This window comes from Nicotiana attenuata, unplaced genomic scaffold, assembly GCF_001879085.1.
Source record: "Nicotiana attenuata strain UT unplaced genomic scaffold, NIATTr2, whole genome shotgun sequence".
NCBI lineage: Eukaryota > Viridiplantae > Streptophyta > Magnoliopsida > Solanales > Solanaceae > Nicotiana > Nicotiana attenuata.
Window position 1 is genome coordinate 381826 of NW_017670439.1, and position 22818 is coordinate 404643.

At 41.9% G+C, this 22818-nt stretch overlaps 1 protein-coding gene across 1 annotated transcript; it reads left to right on the forward strand.

Annotated features, from left to right (window-relative positions):
* Positions 1 to 6175: 6175 nt before the first annotated feature.
* On the forward strand, positions 6176 to 10782 carry LOC109239435 (probable disease resistance RPP8-like protein 2). Its single transcript, XM_019406000.1, has 4 exons — positions 6176 to 7260; positions 7477 to 9264; positions 9509 to 9607; positions 10286 to 10782. Exons 1-3 carry the CDS (start codon positions 6240 to 6242, stop codon positions 9577 to 9579), a joined length of 2880 nt encoding a protein of 959 aa, XP_019261545.1. The 5' UTR covers positions 6176 to 6239; the 3' UTR covers positions 9580 to 9607; positions 10286 to 10782.
* Positions 10783 to 22818: the final 12036 nt, after the last annotated feature.

Consider the following 22818-nt stretch of genomic DNA (forward strand, 5'->3'; position numbering starts at 1 on the left):
TCCCCGGTCTCTTCTTGCTTCGACCTCAACCCTGTTGATTGTTATGCCTCTTTTTCTTATCTTTTTCCTGTTGGGTGGTCGTGCCGTCCAAGGCAATGCGCTAGCATTCACGGGATGTGCACTGTTCCCCGTGTATGCTGAATATCCCTCATGTTGTTAGGAATTTAATTAGTTGCTTTAGGTTGGAAGGGATGGCTCTCATGGGGTGTATCCATGGTCGTCCCACTATAGCGTTGTGCGTTGTGGCCTGGTCCACGATGTGGAATGTCGTCTCCAGAGTCACGCCGCCGACCAAGATGGGGAGTGTAATTTCCCCGGATGTCCGCTCAAGTACATTATTAAAATCGGTTAGTGTGATGCAGTGCGACACTATTTTACCCTCGAGCCTCATTTGGGTAAGGACTCGGGGATGGATAATGCATGCATCGCTTCCATCTTCCATCATGATTCATTTGACATCAGTATCTTAAATGCGTAAAGTAATAACGAGGGCATCATTATGAGGGAAAGTCAAACCCTCGGCATCTGACTCGTCGATGATAATACTTTCTTCAAGTCCATCGTACGGTTTGCGGGTGATAGACCGCTTGAGCTTGTGAGTGGTAGTGAACTTCACATTGTTAATAGAGGCATCGTCGCCGTCGCCGATGATCATGTTGATGGTACGAGCTAGCGATGACGGCTTTGGCGGACCTTGATGTTTACATCCTCTGGCGAAGTTGGTTCTCCCCTTATCGCTTAGCAGCTCTTTGAGGTGCCCTCGCCGTAACATGTTTACGACTTCTTGTCTAAGGGCGATGCAATCTTCTGTTTTGTGCCTGCGTTCCTAGAACTCATAGAGGGTGTCGGATTTTCTGGTATGGGGTCTGATCTCATTTCGGCGACCACTTCACTTTTGTTCCTAGTTTCACGAAGGCGTAAACTATTTCTGTAGGTGACACACAAAAGTTGTGAGCAGATAATAAAGGAGGCATACCTCTTTCATTCCGATGAGTCCCTGTCCTTGGCCTGGGCGGGCCTTCTTCATAGCGGAGGGAGTGTGCAGCGGCCATCCTAACGTATGGTTGGCGCCCTTCCCTGTTAGGCCGCTGATCGAATGATCTCTTCTGGTATTGTCTCTTTGTTCTTTTTTGGATTCGTCTTGTACCGAGGTTAGCTAATGAGTTGGTCCGTTGAGGTAGTCCTCATCTGCTCGGACCTCGGGACAATAAGCATTGTGTATTTCGTCCTAAGTGGTTGGAGGATACTTCATCAATCGGCTCAACAGTTTTCTAGTTGCTCTTGAACCCTCTCTACTCAACCCATTCTGGAAACCTGCGATCGCCATCCCTTGGGATATGTTTGGCAAAGTCATCCTTACTCTGTTGAACCGGGCGAGGAAGTCCCTTAGTCCCTTAGTCCCTCAGTCCCTCTCCCAAGGACTGCTTAATAGCAAATATGTCATTTACTCTTGCTTCAACTTTCTTGGCTCCGGCATGGGCGGTTACAAACTTATCGGCCATTTCTTCGGAAGTTTCTATGGAGCGGGCTGGTAGCTGCAAATACCATGTTAATGCCCCTCCCGTAAGGGTTTCGCCAAACTTCTTCAGCAAAATATAGGACACTTGTTCTTTCGCGAGGTCGTTACCTTTCACGGCGGTGACGTAGTGAGTCACATGATCTTTAGGGTCGGTCGTTCCATCGTATATCCTGAGGTAGTGCGGCATTTTAAAGGTCTTTGGTGTGGCATGTGGGGTTGCGTCATCGCTGTACGGCTGCTCTACGAACCTGTCGGCGTCCCTTCTTGGCAGAAACTTAGGAGCGCCTGGTATCTTGTCAACTCGTTCTTGGTGCTCTTTCATCTGGTCTTGGAGTGCCTTATTTTCATTCTCCATTTCTTCCATGCTCTTTAGAATGGCAGTGAAGGTGTTGTCACCTGCACTGTCAGTAACATTGTGAGTTATACCTGTTGTTGGAGGGAGGGGTCGGTTGCGCTACTCATCTGTTGGTTGTATCGTGCAAGCCCTTGCGGTTTTTGTAATTACGCCTGGAGTGGGCTTGTTGAGGACGCTCGCTAGCGTGTCGGTCAACCATGCTTCGAGGAGTTTTTCCATAGCTGGGGGGGGGGGGGGTCCCTTCTTCTACGGACTTGGAAGTCCCTTTTCCGCTAGGTTTTGTTATGCTGTAGTGTGGGGGAAGCGACCTCTCTCGCCTAAGGGACGCGTTGGGCATCATGTCCTCACCTACTGTGTCACAACTTTCGCTGATGACATTCATGAGGTTGGTTGGGAAGTCACTTGTTATTTTTGTCCTTTCTCCTTGGTTACCTGCCATGTAGGGTTTTGTATACACAAAGAAAGGAGATCTCGAGGCTTTTGACGTTAGTGACTTGCGTTAATTGTAGATCTAGAGAAAACTAAAAATTTAATAAACTAAGAAATCCCCACAGACGACGCTAAATTGTTTGACCAAAAAATATAGATCTTGGTTCAAATAATTAGATTTATGTAAATGAGGGTTAATCTTAGTTAACAATAATATCTCTAAGATGGAGTTCTCCAAAGAAGCAACAAATACTATGCAGATTATTTCGACTAATGGCGGCAGCATGCAATAAATATTCCAGACATCAAAGGCAATAATGTAGCATTCAATATCAATGAATAACAATAAATGGTATTTAAGTAAATAGAATGAATGAGTCACCCAAGAAAGAATGGAGTAAGTGAATGTTCTTTCTGACAATGATGAGTGATGGACAATCCTTTGAATATTTGAGTTATTCTCGGATCTAGTGGAAAAGTATAGACAAGAATCTCAGTGAAAAGGTGATGTTTTTATATTAGCAATGAGATCCGATTCTCTTTCTCAAGTCAAAATATATTTTTACAAATGAATATCACATGTCCCCTATTATTGTGTCTTTTTCTATTTATAGGGAACATGCTCCTAAAAAACCCTAATAGTACAAGCGCAGAGAACATCCACTAGAATATTCTCTTTAATGTCCTATCTTGAAACTGGCCGACTCTGTCAAAAGTACTCGACCTCGGCTTCGACCCTTGTTGACTCCTCGACTTCGGCCCTTGTTGACTCTTCGACCACAGACTTTTCCGCTTCTTGGGCCATTTCAACAAACGATGACTTGAGAACTCTTCCCCTAGTACTATCTCTGCTTAAATATTCTAAAGATAGATTTTGACACACACAACCGGCACCCGTAAAGTTTAGTAAAAGTTCTATGTATACAGTATATATCTTTAAAAAGTAATGATATATTAGTAGTGATACCCTATATACAAAGTAGATTTTGGTTGAATGCTAAAATGCACCCATGACCTTTAAAACTTGGGTCCACTTCTGATCAGGTGCAAGTAAATATCTACCGTAGTATAATAACATGAGATGTGTTCTAGGTGCACTAATAAAGCATGGGTGGAAATAAATGTTTGGTGTATAAGTGGAGAAAGATAGATAATTCATTACCCATCGAGTTTCGAGGCCGAAAAAAAATACCGAATTTCTCAGTTATTGAAGAAAAAGAAGTTACTTATCATGTAATGAATCATTAATTATATCCAACTAAAGATTCAATCATTGGGATAGCCCAGTAGGTAACCAGAAAGTAGACAATTCAGAGCCGAGAAGTTTGAAAAGGTCAGGAGTTCAATTTTGCTTCTCCTGACCACCGTTGTGCAGTTAAATGATAAAAACAAAAAATAATTAATGATTTTCCATATCACGTGATTATCAAGATGACTAGAAGACTTGAAGTAGGAGCATTTAAAAAAAAAGTTAACTAAAGGCATCTAGAGTACTAGGATTAGTCATTAACTTTATATATAAGGCTAAAGTTCCACTTATGTTTCAGATTATCGATTTTTTGTTGTGGTATATTCTTAGAAAGAAAACAAAAAAGATTAGATTGCATTATGATCTCACTTTTCTTTTTTTTTTTAATAATGATTTGTGGTATAATTCTTTTCTATTTGTAATTCTTTTTCAACAAGCTAATAGAAACAATAGTGCACATGTTCCTTAGCCATCTAAATATGGTAAATTTCGAATGAAATTCCTGGAATTTAATGAAACTTCAACTATCAAGACCCTAGTACGTTCAAGCCTACTCTTGAGAATTTATGCAGGAAAATAAAGCACGTAACAAAATATGCCCCCTCTTAATATGGTCCTCTAGTTGGAAGATTCAACGATCCCACCATGAGAAGACTGTATTAGGTTATGACCTATTGTTTAATTCAAATTGATCCGCCCATCATGACTCAAACTAATTTGGTTTAGGCTATGATCCAATTGATTTGTTAGATCAACTCATTTTAACCTGCCCAAACTTAACTGAATCTGCCAATTTGACACCCCTAACCAGAAAAGACACTTCAATCTGTACATTTCATCACCATAATTACTACAGTTGAATAGAGTTTTGCAGAGCATGAAAATTGCTTAACAATTGAAGAAAACTTGGTAGAGTTATGAAATGGTCAAGGGAAAATGCCACCTGGTTGAAACAATTTTTGGGAACTAATTCAATTGTTCTATCCTTGTAAATATATAACAATACAAAGAATTTTTCAAATAAATATAAAAGATCCTAGAATCATATACTAGTCAGACTATCAACATCCACCAACTTAGTTGGAATATAAAAGATGTATATTATATGAATCTGTTCCAGGTAATTACCGATGGTCGGCAAGTTATTGAATAAAAATGATCTTTAGTCAATAGTCAGCAAATTATGAAATTGTAAGCACTGATGCAACATGAGTAACATATGCTGAGACAGCAGAAACATCTGTATCAAAGTTGGAAAAAAAATATAATCATAGGGGAATCATAGTCTATTAAATATTTCCATTGTCAATTCTGGAGAAAATGACAAAAAATAATCCCTTATGTTTGAGAGTAGATTTAAAGTAGTCCTTTAAGTGTGCATTGAACAGTTTTGGTTCTTTACCTTTGCTAAAAGTTAATAGTTTTATAGCCTGTTTGGTCAAACTTTTGAAATCGGCTTATTTTAATAAGTGTTTCTTTTTTCAAACGTGTTTTTCAAAAAAATACTTTTGGTGAGAAGCAGTTAGTGTTTGACTAATTATTATAAGCGTATTTTTTTCAAAAATGTTATTTTGGATAGAAACTACTTTTATCTGCTTCTCAAAAACTCCTTCTGCTTCTATTCAAAAGAATTTTTTTTCTTCTAAAAGCTTGGCCAAACACATTAACTTTGAACAAAAGTATTTTTTCTTTATTTTTTTTAAAAAAAGAAGTGTTTTGGCCTTGGAGAAGCTTGGGCAAATAGACTATAGTTTTCGTTAACTATAAGCTTTGTTGGTTAGATTTGATAGGAACTGGGAATAAAATTAAATAGCGGGAAAGCACATTTAGAGGTATAATTTTTGTAGTTTTTGCTATTTTTGGTCTATTTCTACAATTTTGTGAAGCTTTTTGAGGTGTAATTTTCTGCATATTTTAGTATTTTTTGGTGTTGGGTGCATTTTTTTGTTGCATTTATTAGGATTTGATGGGAGTTTCCTGCTATTAAAAGTTAAATATTTTATTTCCAGTTCACGTTAAATCAAGCAGATAGTTTGTAAATATTTGATGGAAACCAAAAGTGTTACCTTTTTTGCAAATTTAAAGGACGACAACTGCTCAATACATACTTAAGGGACTAATTTGAACCTACTCTCAAACATAAAAGACTGTATTTGTCATTTTCTCGTCATGAATTGTGCCAATAAATATACTATTCCTTCCGGTCCAAAATAAGTGATTTTTTGGATGTTTTCACACAGATTAAGAAATCCACCTTTTAACATTAATTAGCAATGAATTGACCATATTAACCTTTACTCTCTCATATAAACACTCCTAACACATATTCCAACACTATTTACTCCAAGGACAATGTAGGAAAAAAATAATTAATTCATTCTTGAAATCCGAAAAAATCACTTATTTTGGACCACAAGAAAAAGGCCAAAAAATCACTTATTTTGGACCGGAGGAAGTAATATCTATAGTCTTGACTCTTCAACAAGAAAATCTTGCACTTAACTTATCTATTTAAGTCAAATAGTTTAAAGTAGTTAATATGTCACTATCTATAGTCTTTAATTACTTATCAATAGCTATGAAGTTTCCAGGAAATTTCAATGAATAGATTCCAATGTTTCTCTTTTCTATAGTAACTTTAATAGCTAAATCCCCTAAATAGTCTTAATTTATCAAAACAAAACAAAATGTATGATAGTCCTCTCTTTTTTCTCCTGGAAATTCTATACGAGTCACTGAAGAAGGAGGCCGAATTCCTGTTAAATGTTCCTAACCAAGTTCAAAATATTCGAGCTGAATTAAACCGAATACAATGCTTCTTACATGATGCAGACGCTAAAAAACCTGAATACGAGACAGTTCGGAATTGGATAGCAGATATCAGGGAAGTTGCTTATGATGTGGAGAATATTCTTGAGAAATATACACACAAAATTGTTTTGAGAAAAGATCGATCGATATGGAAAGAGAATATAGCTATACACAATATAGGTATGGAAACGAAGGATGTTATGTCAAGAATTGATAATATAAGAAGGTGCATGAAAACTTATGTTGATATTGGAATAAGAACTTTAGGTCAAGGAGAGAGCTCTAATTCTGCAGCATATGAGAAAAGTCAATGGCTAACAAGATCTTACTCTCATCTTATCGACGAAGATTTCGTTGGATTGGAAGAAGAGGTGAATAAATTGGTTGTTGAATTGATCAATGAAGAAAATGATGAATTTCATGGAGTTTTTGCTATATGTGGGATGGGAGGTATAGGCAAAACAACACTTGCCCGAAAAGCATATCGACACATTTATGTACAAGGTCATTTTCAAGCTTTTGCTTGGGCTAGTATATCGAAACAATGGCAAGCAAGAGATGTTCTGCAGAGAATTCTAACAAAACTTGAACCAGAAAACAGAACACAGATTAACATGATGATGGACGACGAGCTCGTTAAAGAACTTTACACACTTCAGCAGAGTAAAAAATGCTTGATAGTATTGGATGATATTTGGTCAACAAATTTCTGGAATAGTGTAAGACATGCTTTTCCTAAGGGGAAAGGGTGTAGTAAAATCATGTTGACGACGCGCAAGAAGGACGTGTGTACACACGTAGATCCAACTTGTTTCTTCTTTGAGCCTAGATGTTTGGATGCTGAAGAGAGTTGGAAGTTACTTCATAGGAAAGCATTCCCCAGAGTAAACACTCCAGGTAATCTTCAATTCAATGAACTTGATTCAAATAATTTGCTCATATAGGTGTAAAAAGTGAACGAGCTTAGTATAAGCTGATTCCATGGCTCGAACCCGTGACCTATACGTCACACGCGCGGAGACAACTTGACCGTTGCTCTAAGGTTTCCCTTCATATAATAGCATAATGATAAGCAACGCGAAAATTGAAAATTCCATCTTTTGTTGTATGCAGATTTGAAGATTGATTTGGAACTAGAGAGGCTTGGAAAGGAAATGGTCAGTGAATGTGGAGGCTTGCCTTTAGCAATCATTGTGCTTGCTGGACTTTTAGCTCGAAGGCCTAAAGTAGACGAGTGGAGAAGGACGCGACAAAACCTTAACTCACACATGAGTGGTGAAAGTTTTGAACAAGATGGAGGAATTCATGGTGTCCTGGCTTTAAGTTATTATGATTTACCATATCAACTTAAGCCGTGTTTTTTGTACTTGGGAAACTTTCCAGAGGATCAAAAGATTTCTGCGCGAAGGCTGTATCAGCTATGGGCCGCTGAAGGTATTATATCATTAGAGGGAGAGGAGACAGAAATGATGGAGTTAGGACAATATTATCTGCAGGAGTTAGCTCAAAGGTACATGGTTGAAGTTCAACTAGAAGAAACAAATGGAAGGATCAAATCTTGTCGACTTCATGATCTGATGCGAGATACATGTTTGTCAAAAGCAAAGGAGGAAAACTTTCTCAAGACAGTTTCTCATCAGCATTGTCATAAATCAATGTGTTGTTCTTCTTCAGCTAAAGCAATATCAACACGCGCCATACGCAGACTCTCTATCACTGTAGACAATGATGTTCAAAGCTATTTCTCTACTAATGATAAGTCATTTCAGCATGTTAGATCAGCTATGTTCTTTCCCAGACGACAGACAGGAGGCGAAGGAACAGCATATCCCCTGCCTATATTTCAAGGTCTGTGCAATAACTTCACAATGTTGCGCGTTTTGCATCTTGAGAAGTTCTCTTTTGAGGACAACTTACCCAAAGCAATTGGTAACTTTGTACACTTGAGATACCTGAGCTTTAGACATTCACATTTTCAAAGGCTCCCGTCTTCTATAGGTAATCTCAAGTACCTACAAACACTTGATTTGAGGGTGAATTTCTTCTCATACTTGACAATGCCGAACACTATACAGAAGCTGAAGAACTTGAGGAATTTATATCTTCCGCCTTCGCATCAGAACACATATAAGTTGCAGCTAAGTTCTTTAAACCAATTGGATATGCTGAAAAACTTTGATACACAAGTTTCTCCTTTTAGAGATCTCTTCAAGTTAACGAAACTTCAGAAACTAGGCGCTGTTTTCTCACTAGAGTTTGATGAGATGGAAGAGATCATCACACATTACCTCACCCTAAAAACTGTGAGTCTCAAGGAAACATCATTCCGCGTTTACTACAGATTTCATTCAGAAAAAGAGTTAAACATTTTGAAGCTACTGATCGGTTGTAACCATCTCCGCAAGTTAGACTTAATCGGACATATCAGTAAGCTACCAGAACACCACTTCTTTTCACAAAACCTCACAAAGTTAACCTTGAGAAGGAGTGGACTTGAAGAAGACCCTATGCTTATTCTACAGAAGCTGCCTAAACTATTCACCCTTTCATTGCGTGGAAGCGCGTTCATTGGCAAGGAAATGCGTTGTTCTTCACAAGGTTTTCCTCTCCTCAAAACTCTTCAAATCCAGGGGCTTCCAAATTTAGAAAGCTGGAGGGTGGAGACAGGAGCAATGCCCAATCTAGTTCATCTTGAAATCGACGGTTGCAAGAAATTAGAGAAGGTTCCAGATGGATTGGTGTGTCTAACAAAACTTCAGGAGATAATAATTATAGACATGCCAGAAACTTTCCAAACCAGGCTTCAAGAGATTCAAGGGGAAGAGTTTTACAAAGTTCGGTTCAGGAAATTTTTCGACATGAAGAAGTTTCCCAAGACTAAACCGAAAATGCTATTATCAGGTACTCAATTAGTCATAGTGTCAGACCTCGTCAAAACCTCTCTTAACAGCATCATTACATAACAATCATTCACTATAATAGCTAAATTTTTCTCGAACCGACTTTTATGTTATGCTATAATATATGTACTCTATAACAACACTTCACTATAGCAGCCAAAAAATTATCGGAACAAATGGGACTAGTGTGCCCCTATATCTCAACACTTGATGTTGACTAAAACCATGCTTATGGTGAATTGCAGGACAAATATTTGGCGGATTATTGCAGACTATTTATCCATCAACGGTACCAAAGGAATGGAAGATGCCATAGATCTCACAGTGAAGATATTATCAACATGGTAAGTAAACTAGACATAAACTTGTCAATTTTTTCATCTCAAAGCAAATAAGACTTTGTGGTTAGTTCCAACAAAAACATGATGCAGCAATATCTTTTACAATCTTATGTGCTAAACATGCTTATCTCTGCTTTGCTTGGAATACTAAAGGACAGTCCGGTGCACAATGTAGACAGCCTAACCTAATGCAAGCATTAGTGGCTGTTTTTCATGGCTCGAACCCGTGACCTATAGATTTCACCGAGACAACTTAACCGTTTCCCCAAGGTTCCCCTTCCTTTGCTTGAAATACTGCTCCTAGGATATTCATGCTCTTTCTTTCTGTAGAATAACTATACCTTTGAGCTTTAAGACATGCCATGTCTAACACATTCAAAGTCACATATTATCAAGTTTATGCTAATATATTTTTCAGTCATTTCCACAGAATGAAACTGATACTACGGCGATCAAAATAATGGTTTTTTTACATTAGTTGTAAAGCTACATGTTCAGATAGGAAATTATTTGGAATCCTAAATTAAATACTAAAAGCTGGTTTTTCCATATCGATACGAGCTAACTTTTGTCATCCAACATATTTCTCCATCTCAGTTTGTATCTATATGAGAGGTTATGCATGATTTCTAGCTTACATGTCAATTGTCAACCAACATATTTCTCTGTTTGTGGTCTCAGTTTGTTTATTCAAGTCATGCATCAGTTGATGGTTGGCTTATTATGCATTTCAAGTAAGAGTGAAGAAGGCATGGCAAGTGAACAACATGGAAAAATTGAAACAAAAGATGGAAAAAGTCATGCAAATGTTGATGGCCTTGTTTCTCCTATTGCAATTATACCACTGTACAGATATTTGTTTGACTATGGAGGTATTGAGCCTTGTATCATCTTTGGTAGTAACAGATAAGAGCTTACAATGGTAGAAAGCTCTTTTTCTAAGTTGTGATTTTTTTTACTTTTATCACTACTGCTGCTAGTACTACTATTATTACTCTGCATTTTTTTTTGTATGTTAGTGTTTGTATGTAATCGGAAACAGTCCCTCTGCACTTCCAGGGTAGGAGTAAGGCTGCGTACATCCTACCTTCTTCAAACCCCATTTGTAGGATTACACTGGATTGTTGTTGTTGTAGTGCTTGAATGTGTACAAAACTTAAGAAATATTGTTGAAACAAGTTAAGGACATATAAACCAAAAGTATCCTTAGTATCCAGTGCTTTTCAACATATCTTATAAGAGCATCTTTCTCCAAAAAATTATAATAAGAACATGTCCTTAGGATTGTTTTACCAAAAGAGTGATAAACCTTTTTGTAAACTAATTAAATAAGAACATAGAGGATAATCCTAGCCAAGGGTAATTAACTTTAGATCAAAGAATATTGAGCAAGAAAATAAAATATAATTAAGCTCACAAACTCTTTAAGATTAAAAAAGGTATCAAATGTAAACGACAGGCTTACATTCTTGACGTTCTTGTTCCGTAATGTAAGAATAAAGGAGAAAGAGAAGGAATGCCATTAACAGCTACGGGATCTATCTTTATTGATTCCACAATGATGATTACAAAGGTTAGAAGCCAAGTTCTAAACCTTCTCTTGTTTTTACTCATTCTCTCGTTCTTCTCTCTTCTTTTGAAGAAGCCAAAAGTTCCCCACTTTGTTCTCTTACCTAGTATATATATAGTAAGTATTCCCCTTTATCTAACGGTCCTTAGCCAGAGTACCCTAACTTGCCGATTGTACTTAGGTCATTCCCCCTAAATGCCACGACATGTACTTCGCCATGCGGACCTTTTGATGGTTCGACCTCGGCCATGACCGAGATACGCGTCGTTATGGTTCCTTATGGATACAGCCACGGCTTCATCGACCCCTCGCCATTCCTTTTTGCGCCGATCCTCGTATGGTCAGATTCGACCCATACAATTAGTCCCTCCGCCTATTGAGGTCGTATTTGGTCGAATTCGATGGGCGGACTTCATCGATAAGAAAACTTCTGATAAATCTGAGCACCTAGGCAATGGGCGAATACCTCATGGCGAGGTAGCGACATGACATTTCGGGAGTTGTATCAGACTATCACGCTAGTTCAGAATGTCATTAAAGCTCATCATGTGTCATTATGGCGCACGTTTTCTATGTATCGCGTCGTTTCCCGTGCCCTTTCCGTTTTCAAAATGGTGGCGTTTGGCTTTCCCGCTCAGGATAACTTATACCCCTATAAATAGGGGAAAATCTTTCATTTGAATGATGTGCTTCCCAATCGCTCAAGAAAGATTTTCGCAGCTTTTCTTCTTCTCCTTCAGTTTTTCACATTTCCCTCTCTGTAAAAGATTCTTGTGGCCTTTACTTTTTTCCTTTACTATTCCTGATTCTCGCAACCAAAAAAGAGATGGCTAGTGCATCCTCCAACCCTGATAGAGCCGTTGATGCTCCGGTGCCAGAAAATGATATACCCCTACTCGAAGAGGGAGTGGAAATGGCGGAGGACGAGGGTCTTCCGACGGTGGATGAGGTGGTTCCCCACCCAGAGAAAGCGAGGACTGACATCAACAGCCCTGCTGGGGATAAGCCGAAACCTACTTTTTCTATGGTGGATGCTGCGGCACTCACGGCGTTCAAAGCCAAATGGGGGATCCATGATCATATTGAACTGGTTCCGGCGGTTCAGGACATAGTGCATATACACTGTCCGGGCTACTGCGCATTTTATGCGTATCAATTTGTCATCGGATACACGCTTCCCCTTCCCTCATTGGCGGTGGACTTCTGCCGCTTCTATGAGGTATGCCCGGCGCAACTCTCTGCATACGTGTACAAGCTCTTTCTTATGCTCATCAAGTACGCGGAGCTGGCTGACTGAGGAATTTCTTTACAACATATGCGTCACCTCTTCACCCCCCATTTTCTTAGGGGCTCAATGATTCACATGCGTCACCGGGGAACCAAGGGTTTGGTGGTGAAGATGGACGACAAGGCAAATCGCCGCTTTTAGGAGAACTTCTTCTACGTCCGAACAGAGCACGTTGTGTCAAACCTGGCGGGGTTTCCTGAGACGTGGAATTTCGCCCGTAGGTCTTTCTTTCTTTTCACTTTATACATTTTTTTTATGATGGTTGTCGGTCGTCTCCCTTTAATGACCTCGTCGAGCGTTTGCTTTTGTTTTTGCAGCTGAGAGAGTACCTCCTATGCTGGTTTCTAATATTCGCGAGTGTGTGAGCGCGATTCTCCCCCATACGATAGGGACTCCCGAATGGGCACCTTTCCATGAGAGGTTTGGGCGCAAGCCTCCTGCTGGTGAGTCGGCTCATTGCGGTCTTTGTCACTTTGTTCTTTGCTCTGTAATTTCTTTTATCTTATCTTTGTTTGATTGAATCTCTTCTTATTGGCAGGTCGGAGAGGAGTGAGAAGGGCGAGGTCTCCTATGCTCGCTTTCCACCAGCCGGCTTCCTCTGCCCGGCCCGCTCCAATGGCAACTGTGGATAAGGGCATCTAGAGTTTGGTTGTTTGGCGGACCGCGATTGCAACTAAACCCGTTCGTTTGGAGGTTGCTCCTCGGTCGGACATTCCGGTTCCCACAATCCGTTCAACAGAGGAACCTTCCCACAACAGTGACGAAGAGGCTCCGTCAAAGAGGCAGAGGGAGTCTTTGGTTGAGACGTCCTCGAGGGGGAACCCTACTTTGGCGGTATCTGAAGCTGGCGGTGATACTGGCCGGGGTGCGGAGGCAACGCCTATTTTGGTCGTAGAAGAGATCAGCGTGGCAGGGGGATAGAGTTCAGGGGCCACCGCGATTGTTCCGAGCGGCCATCGTCGTCTCGGCAGGGACGCGCCCCCTCTTTGGTCAATGAGAGGTTGAAGGGCGTGGTGGTGGATGATTACGAATCTGATTCCGACATCGATCTGGAGGACATGAGGATGTTCGAGAAAGGCTTTACCAGGGTCGATGTGAGGGCGGAAGGTCCTTCTCGTGTGCTCGAGATTCCATCGGATTTTAACCTGTTGGAGGACACGGTGGAGTTGGTGCCTTAATTTGACCTTCTATGCTCCACCGCCGAAAGTGAGTCTCTTCAGGAGATCAATGATTCCGCTTTTGTCACATGGTGTGGGCGGGATGGCCTTGAGGGTGAGTTTCCTTTCGCCATTTTCTTTGTTTTGTGCCATTTTGCTTTCGTTGATTCCTCCCCTTTTTTTTAGACTTACATGCTGGAGATCGAGAGTGCTCGTAGGGCTGAGACGAGGGCCGAAGTCTTTCTGAAAATGGCCGCAAAGTATCATCGGTATGGCAACAGGTGCCGTGAGATGCATGCGCAACTTAGGGCGGGTGGTAATCCGTTAGGGAGGAGTTGGAGAAAAGAGACAAAGAACTGATGCGGTCTATCCGCAGATGCAGCAAGCTCGAGGAGTTACTTAGTGCCAAAGACGAGGAGCTCGATGTGGGCAAAGGGGTTGCAGCGGAGTGCGAGGATCTTCAGGCGAAGGTGTTGTCTTTGCGAGTTGAGCTTGAGCAAAATACTATCAGAGTTGCCAATCTAAGTGCAGATTGGACGGAGAAAGTGGCTGAGCTAGAAAAGAAAGTGGCCGAGTTGGAGAAAGCCAAGGGGGCTCGAGTGGCGGCTTTGGCGAGGGCAGCGGACCTGGAAGACACTATCTGCGTCCTCAAATCTGAGCGAGAAGCCGACAGGGTGACGACCACGCTGAGGGAGTTACGGCTAGAGGAGCGGATCAGTGAACTTGATCGGGATGCTTCGAGCCCGAGAGATCGAGTTACGGCTCTCGAGGCTGAGAAGGCGCAGCTATTGGCTCAAACCCGCCCTCAAGAATCTGCCTCTGATGCTGTCCCCCACCGCTTGTACGAGCCATGGGTTCATGCCGAGGCCCAATGAAATATATATAAGGGCTTGTGGGAGGCGGGGAACGTTCCTGAGGCCGCTTTTGAAGATGCTCGGGCGAATGCACGTGAGGCTCGTCTTGTCTGATGTTATGACCCTTGCATCTGTTGATGGTTGGCTTATTATGCATTTCAAGTAAGAGTGAAGAAGGCATGGCAAGTGAATAACTTGGAAAAATTGAAGCAAAAGATGGAAAAAGTCATGCAAAAGTTGATGGCCTTCTACAGATATTTGTTTGACTATGGAGTATTGAGCCTTGTAGTATCATGTTTGGTAGTAACAGATAAGTGCTTACAATGGTAGAAAGCTCTTTTCTAAGTTATGATTTTTTTTTTACTTTTATCACTACTGCTGCTAGTACTACTATTATTACTCTGCATTTTTTTTGTATGTTAGTGTTTGAATGTAATCGGAAACAGTCCCTCAGTACTTTCAGGGTAGGGGTAAGGCTGCGTACATCATACCCTCCCTAGACCCCATTTGTGGGATTACACTAGATTGTTGTTGTTGTTGCTGTTGTAGTGCTTGAATGTGTACAAAACTTAAGAAATATTGTTGAAACAAGTTAAGGACATATATAAACCAAAAGTATCCTTAGTATCCAGTGCTTTTCAACATATCTTATAAAAGCATCTTTCTCCAAAAAATTATAACAAGAACATGTCCTTAAGGTTGTTTACCAAAAAAGTGATAAACCTTTTTGTAAACTAATTAAACAAGAACATAGAGGATAATCCTAGCCAAGGGTAATTAACTCTAGATCAAAGAATATTGAGCAAGAAAATAAGATATAATTAAGCTCACAAACTCTTTAAGATTAAAAAAGGTATCAAATGTAAATGACAGGCTTACATTCTTGACGTTCTTGTTCCTTAATGTAAGAATAAAGGAGAAAGAGAAGGAATGCCATTAACAGCTACGGGATCTATCTTTATTGATTCCACAATGACGATTACAAAGGTTAGAAGCCAAGTTCTAAACCTTCTCTTGTTTTTACTGAGCCCCATTCCCTCGTTCTTCTCTCTTCTTTTGAAGAAGCCAAAAGTCCCCCACTTTGTTCTCTTACCTAGTATATATATAGTAAGTATTCCCCTTTATCCAACGGTCCTTAGCAAGAGTACCCTAACCTGCCGATTGTACTATAGTTCGTTCCCCCTAAATGCCACGACATGTACTTCGCCATGCGGGCCTTCTAATAGTTCGACCTCGGCCATTGCCGAGATACCCGTCGTTATGGTGCCTTATGGATACAACCACGACTTATCTACCCCTCGCCATTTCTTTTTGCGCTGATCCTCGCATGGTCGGATTTCAACCCATACAGTTTGTCTCTCCGCCTATTGAGGTCGTGTTTGGGCGAGTTCGATGGGCGGACTTTGTCGATAAGAAAACTTGTGAGAAATCTAAGCACCTTAGGCAATGGGCGAATAACTCATGGAGAGGTAACGGCGTGACATTACGGTAGTTTCACCAGACCGTCACGCCAGTTCAGAATGTCATTAAAGATCATCATGTGTCATTATAGCGCACGTTTTCTACGTATCGCATCGTTTCCCATGCCCTTTCCGTTTTCAAAATGGTGGTGTTTGGATCTCCCGCTCAGGATACTTATACCCCTATAAATAGGGGAAAATCTTTCATTTGGATGATGTGCTTCCCAATCGCTCAAGAAAGATTTTCGCAGCTTTTCTTCTTCTCCTTCAGTTTCTCACATTTCCCTCTTTGTAAAAGATTCTTGTGGCCTTTACTTTTTTCCTTTACTATTCCCGATTCTCACAACAAAAAAAGAGATGGCTAGTGCATCCTCCAACCCTGATAGAGCCGTTGATGCTCCGGTGTCGGAAAACAATATACCCTTACTCAAAGAGGGAGTGGAAATGGCCGAGGACGAGGGTCTTCTGACGGTGGATGAGGTGGTTCCCCACCTAGGGAAAGCGAGGACTGACTTCGACATCCCTGTTGGGGATGAGCCAGAACCTGTTTTTTCTACGATGGATGCTGCGGAACTCACGGGTTCAAAGCCAAATGGGGGATCCCTGATCATATTGAACTGGTTCCGGTGGATCAGGACGTAGTGCATATACACCATCCGGGCTACTGTATTTTTTGCGTATCCATTTGTCATCGGATACTCGCTTCCCCTTCCCTCATTGGCGGTGGACTTCTGCCGCTTCTATGAGGTATGCCCGGCACAACTCTCTCCGTACTTGTACAAGCTCTTCCTTATGCTCATCAAGTACGCAGAGCTGGCTGACCGAGGAATTTCTTTACAACATATGCTTCACCTCTTCGCCCCCCATTTTTTTAGGGGCTCGATGATTCACATGCGTCACCGAGGAACCAAGGGTTTGGTGGTGAAGATGGACGACAAGGCAAATCGTCGCTTTTGGGAGAACTTCTTCTACGTCCGAACAGAGAACGTGGTGTCAAACCCGGCGGGGTTTCCTGAGACGTGGAATTTCTCTCGTAGGTCTTTCTTTCTTTTCACTTTATACATTTTTTCTTAAGATGGTTGTCGGTCGTCTCCCTTTAATGACCTCGTCGAGCGTTTGCTTTTCTTTTTGCAGCCGAGAGAGTACCTCCTCCACTGGTTGCTAATATTCGCGAGTGGGTGAGCGCGATTCTCCCCCATACGATGAGGACTCGCGAATGGGCACCTTTCCATGAGAGGTTTGGGCGCAAGCCTCCTACTGGTGAGTCGGCTCGGTGCTATCTTTGTCGCTTTGTTCTTTGCTCTGTAATTTCTTTTATCTTATCTTTGTTTGATTGAATCTCTTCTCATTGGCAGGTCGGAGAGGAGTGAGAAGGGCGAGGGCTCCTGTGCTCGCTTTTCTCCAGTCGGCTTCCTCTGCCTGGCCCGCTCCAAGGGCAACTGTGGATGAGGGCATCCAGAGTTTTGTTGTTTGGCGGACCGCATTCGTGACTAAACCCGTTCGTTTGAAGGTTGCTCCTCGGTCGGACATTTTGGTTCCCACAGTCTGTTCAACGGACGAACCTTCCCGCAACAGTGGCGAAGAGGCTCTGTCAAAGAGGCAGAGGTTGTCATAGAGGGAGTCTTTGGTTGAGACATCCTCGAGGGGCGACCCTACTTTGGCGGTATCTGAAGCTGGCGGTGATACTAGCCGTGGTGCGGAGGCAACGCCTATTTCGATCGTAGAAGAGATCACCGAGGTAGGGGGACAAAGTTCGGGGGCCGCCGCGATTGTTTCGAGTGGTCCATCATCATCTCGGCAGGGCCGCGCCCCCTCTTCGGCCAATAAGATGTTGAAGGGAGTGGTGGTGGATGATTACGAATTTGATTCTGACATCGATCTGGAGGACATAAGGATGTTCGAGGAAGTCTTTACCAGGGTCAATGTGAGGGCGGAAGGTCCTTCTCGTGTGCTCGAGATTCCATCGGATTTTAACCTGTTGGAGGACACGGTGGAGTTGGTGCCTCAATTTGACTTTCTGTGCTCCGCCACAGAAAGTGAGTCTCTTCGGGGGATCAATGATTCTGTTTTGTCATGTAGTGTGGCCGGGATGGCCTTGAGCGTGAGTTTTCGTTCGCCATTTTCTTTGTTTTGTGCCATTTTGCTTTCGGTGATTCCTCCCCTTTTTTAGACTTACATGCTGGAGATCGAGAGTGCTCGTGGGGCTGAGACGAGGGTCGAAGTCTTTCTAAAAATGGCCACGAAATATCGTCGATATTGCAACAGGTGCCGTGAGATGCATGCGCAACTTAGGGCGGACTCAATCCGTTAGGGAGGAGCTGGAGAAAAGAGACGAAGAACTGATGCGGTCTATCCGCAGATGCAGTGAACTCGAGGAGTTACTCAGTGCCAAAGACGAGGAGCTCGAGGTGGGCAAAGGGGTTGCAGCGGAGTGCGAAGATCTTCAGGCGAAAGTGCTGTCTTTGCGAGCTGAGCTTAAGAAAAATACTACCAGAGTCGCCAATCTAAGTGCAGAATGGACGGAGAATGTGGCTGAGCTAGAAAAGAAGGTGGCCGGGTTGGAGAAAGCCGAGGGGGCTCGAGTGGCGGCTTTGGCGAGGGCAGCAGCGTTGGAAGGCACTATCCGCGTCCTCAGATCTAAGCGGGAAGCCGACAGGGTGACGACCACGCTGAGGGAGGCACGGCTCGAGGAGCGGATCGATGAACTTGATTGGGATGCTTCGAGCCTGGGAGATCGAGTTATGGCTCTCGAGGCTGAGAAGGCGCAGCTGTTGGCTCAAGCCCGCCCTCAAGAATCTGCCCCTGCTGCTCCCCACCGCTTGTACGAGCTATGGGTTCATGCCGAGGCCCAATGAGATATATATAAGGGCTTGTGGGAGGCGGGGAGCATTCCTGAGGCCGCTTTTGAAGATGCTCGGGCGAATGCACGTGAGGCTCGTCTTGCCTGATGTTATGACCCTTGCGATACCGGAGGCCGGTGAGGGTGCTGAGATTGAAGATGGGCTTCCTTCTGATGATGACGATGCTGGGGAGAATGGTGGTGGAGATGATGCCGAGTTAAATTTATTTTGCAGCTTTTGTACTTAGTTTTTTTGTTCTTTTGTTGTTGTTTGTTTTCATCTTTTTCTTGGGGGCTCGCTTTTGGCCTTTTGTAAGGCGCAGCTGTTGCGCATGTACATCTTCTGAATAAAATAGTCGTTCTGCCTTTGGTTACATATCTTTTGACTTTCTATCTCTTCTATTTTTTTTGAAAAAGATCTTCGGATTTCCCTGTGATGAGTCCCTGATTTTTAATTAGGAATTCGGATGAGGTCGAATTCAGTTTGCTTGATTCGAGCGAGATCGGATCTCATTTTGTTGGTTCAAATAAAGTCATTTTTTATCTGTAAATTCGAGCGAGGTTGACTTCTGATTTGCCAACTTGGGCGAAGTCAGTTTTGACTTGCAAATGCGAGCGAGGTCGAAATCGAACTTGCCAACTTGGGCGAAATCAGTTTTGACTTTGTAAATTCGAGCGAGGTCGAATTCAGACTTGCCGACTTGGGCGAAATTAGTTTTGACTTTGTAAATTTGAGCGAGGTCGAATTCAGACTTGCCAACTTGGGCGAAATCAGTTTCGACTTGTAAATTCGAACGAGGTCGAATTCAGACTTTCCAACTTGGGCGGAATCAGTTTTGACTTTGTAAATTCGAGCGAGGTCGAATTTTTTCTCCGTTTGGAGATGGCTAGTGGCTGTAAGTGTGTGAATTCGAGTTAGATCGAATTATGAACCGTTATGAGTTCGACGAGGTCGAACCTTGACTTGTTAATTCGAACAAAATTGAATTTAACTTTCGCTTGGCGATGGCCGTGGGCCATAGGGGTGTGAATTCGAGCGAGACCGAATTATGACCCGTTATGAGTTCAATGAGGTCGAACCTTGACTTGCTAATTTGAACGAAATCGAATTTAACTTTCGCTTGGCGATGTGCTTGCTCGGTGGAGTGGTAAGAATGTGGCACGCGGCCTGGCTTTTATTGGAGAATGTTACTCGTTGTTGTATCGTTTATGCGTGCGCCGGGATGAGTCCTAGTTTATTTACTCTTGCTTTCGTTGGAGAATATTATGCGTTGTTGCATAGTGTGTGCGTCGGTGGAGTCCGAATTCATCTAGTCCCTTCATTGCTCGACCTGGAAAGGCCGTTGACGGGACGAGCGACGAACTTATTGCTCGGGCTTCTGGGTACCCTGGGACTTGATTAATTCAAACAAAGTTCGGATGTGATTCGTAATATTTAGTTGGATGAATTGGCGTAGGATTGTCATGGCGAATATACGTGCAAGCTTCTCGAGTTCATGATCTGCCTGTGTCGGAAGGACTGTACGTTCCATGGGCTCACCACTTAGTCCCAGGTCGTGGAGATTTTCTTAGTAATACCAGCATGTTCTGAGCCGTTTGTCTGTTTTTGTAATATGGTATGGTGTGGAGAGTTTTGCTCGACCATTGCCTGCGGGATGGCACGGTGCGGAACGTTTTCCCGATGTGTTCGGTGGCATTTGTTCCTTGTTCGCACACCTGGGAGAATGCTCGTGTTCCTATACCAATCAAAAAAGAAAAATAACAAGTTAAACCCAAACGAAATTGCCTGTTACATTGATCTGATAAGCTGGCGAGGGGAGGGGGCGCTGCAGGACGGCTCGTTTTATCCCGTGCTCGAATGGCGGGTTCATATTTGGTAACCTCGTGTTTGGCTTCGCCGTTAGTCGCGTCTTGGCTTCTTATGGGATGAACTTACTTTGCTCGTTGGGATCTCGAGCTCGAGACCCGGTACGATCCCGTCCAATGTGCACAAAATAAGGGAAACACAAGTTATACTCCGTACATAAATTACACTCCGTTCATACGGGTACAAAAATAGGGCAGGACAAGCCAGTTATTTCAAAGAATCACACAGTAGGCTATCGTCCAGTCGTAAGAGGTGGAAGTATAAATCGGTATATATCGTTAATATGGTAAATATGATTGCGGATGTGCTCAGTGCGTAGTGACCGTGATCCCACTTTGAGAACTCGTACGACGTATCAAACCCATCGCTACAGCAAGACTTGGATTTTGTATCGATACCAAACATGGTTTCGATTTCATGCAAAGATCTGACCTTGGTTGGTTTGGTTACATCAAAAGCTTGCCTACAACTTTCTCAAGTTGGTGTTTATATTGAGTGGGTGAGGCTACGACAACCGGGAAGTGAAACTCTGACTGACTTTAGATCTAGAGGGAACTAAGATTTTGGCTAGAAAATCCCTACAGACGGCGCCAAATTGTTTTACCAAAAGAGTGATAAACCTTTTTGTAAACTAATTAAACAAGAACATAGAGGATAATCCTAGCCAAGGGTAGTTAACTCTAGATCAAAGAATATTGAGCAAGAAAATAAGATATAATTAAGCTCACAAACTCTTTAAGATTAAAAAAGGTATCAAATGTAAACGACAAGCTTACATTCTTGACGTTCTTGTTCCGTAATGTAAGAATAAAGGAGAAAGAGAAGGAATGCCATTAACAGCTACGGGATCTTTCTTTATTGATTCCACAATGATGATTACAAGGTTAGAAGCCAAGTTCTTAACCTTCTCTTGTTTTTACTGAGCCCCATTCTCTCGTTCTTCTCTCTTCTTTTGAAGAAGACAAAAGTCCCCCACTTTGTTCTCTTACCTAGTATATATATAGTAAGTATTTCCCTTTATCCAACGGTCCTTAGCCAGAGTACCCTAACCTGCCGATTGTACTTTAGGTCGTTCCCCCTAAATGCCACGACATGAACTTCGCCATGCGGGCCTTTTGATGGTTCGACCTCGGCCATGGCCGAGATACCCGTCGTTATGGTACCTTATGGATACAACCACGGCTTAATCGTCCCCTCGCCATTCCTTTTTGCGCCGATCCCCGTATGGTCAGATTTCGACCCATACAAAAGTCATAATGAGATATTAAAATTTTGAAATGGATTAATGAAGGAAAGAAAATAAATCATATAAAAGGGAATATATAGAGCATATTTACCCACTCACCCCCCCCCCTCTACAATTTTTTTTACTTTTTTTTTGTATTTTAAATTTTTTGTTTTTTGTTTTTTCGTTTTTCTGCACTACCCACCCTAACTGCCCCTCCCCTCCACCCCCCCATCCCCCACCCCCAAATAATTTTTTTTTTATATTTTCAGTTCTGGTTTTTTTATTTTTTCAGTTTAAAGGTTCGAAATTTTACGAGTTCCAAAGTTATGAGTTCGGAGGTTTATGTGTTTGGAAATTTACGGGTTTAGTAATTATAGAGTTTACGAGTTCGAAAGTTTAGCGGTTCAGAAGTTTATGAAATTTGTGGGTTCAGAAGGTTGTTGGTTCGAAAGTTTATGGCTTCATGTTTATTGTCTCCAAATTATTTATGAATACTCTTGAGAAGTTATTTTCCTTAATTTACGTACCAAATACCAGAAAATGAGTAAGATTACTACTTATTTTCATGGAAAATATTTTCTTGGAAAATATTTTCCACGAAAAACATTTTCCGCTATACCAAACACACCCGAAGAGTGGACATTTTAGAAGGAACTTTAACGGGCTAATTAGTTTTAATGTACAGAGATTTCAAGCCAAATGTAGAACAGCAAGAGAGAATAAGTAAGAAAACTCAACCAAAAGAAAAAGATATGTGTCTCTCATTTTCATATAGATACACTCCCTCTGTTTCAATTTATGTGAACCTATTTCCTTTTTAGTTTCTGCCAAAATTAATGACCCATTTCCATATTTTATAATAATTAACCTTTATACAACGATTTATAGTCACACAAAACATTTGTGCCTCATTTTACACCACAAGTTCAAAAATCTTCTTTTTTTCTGCTT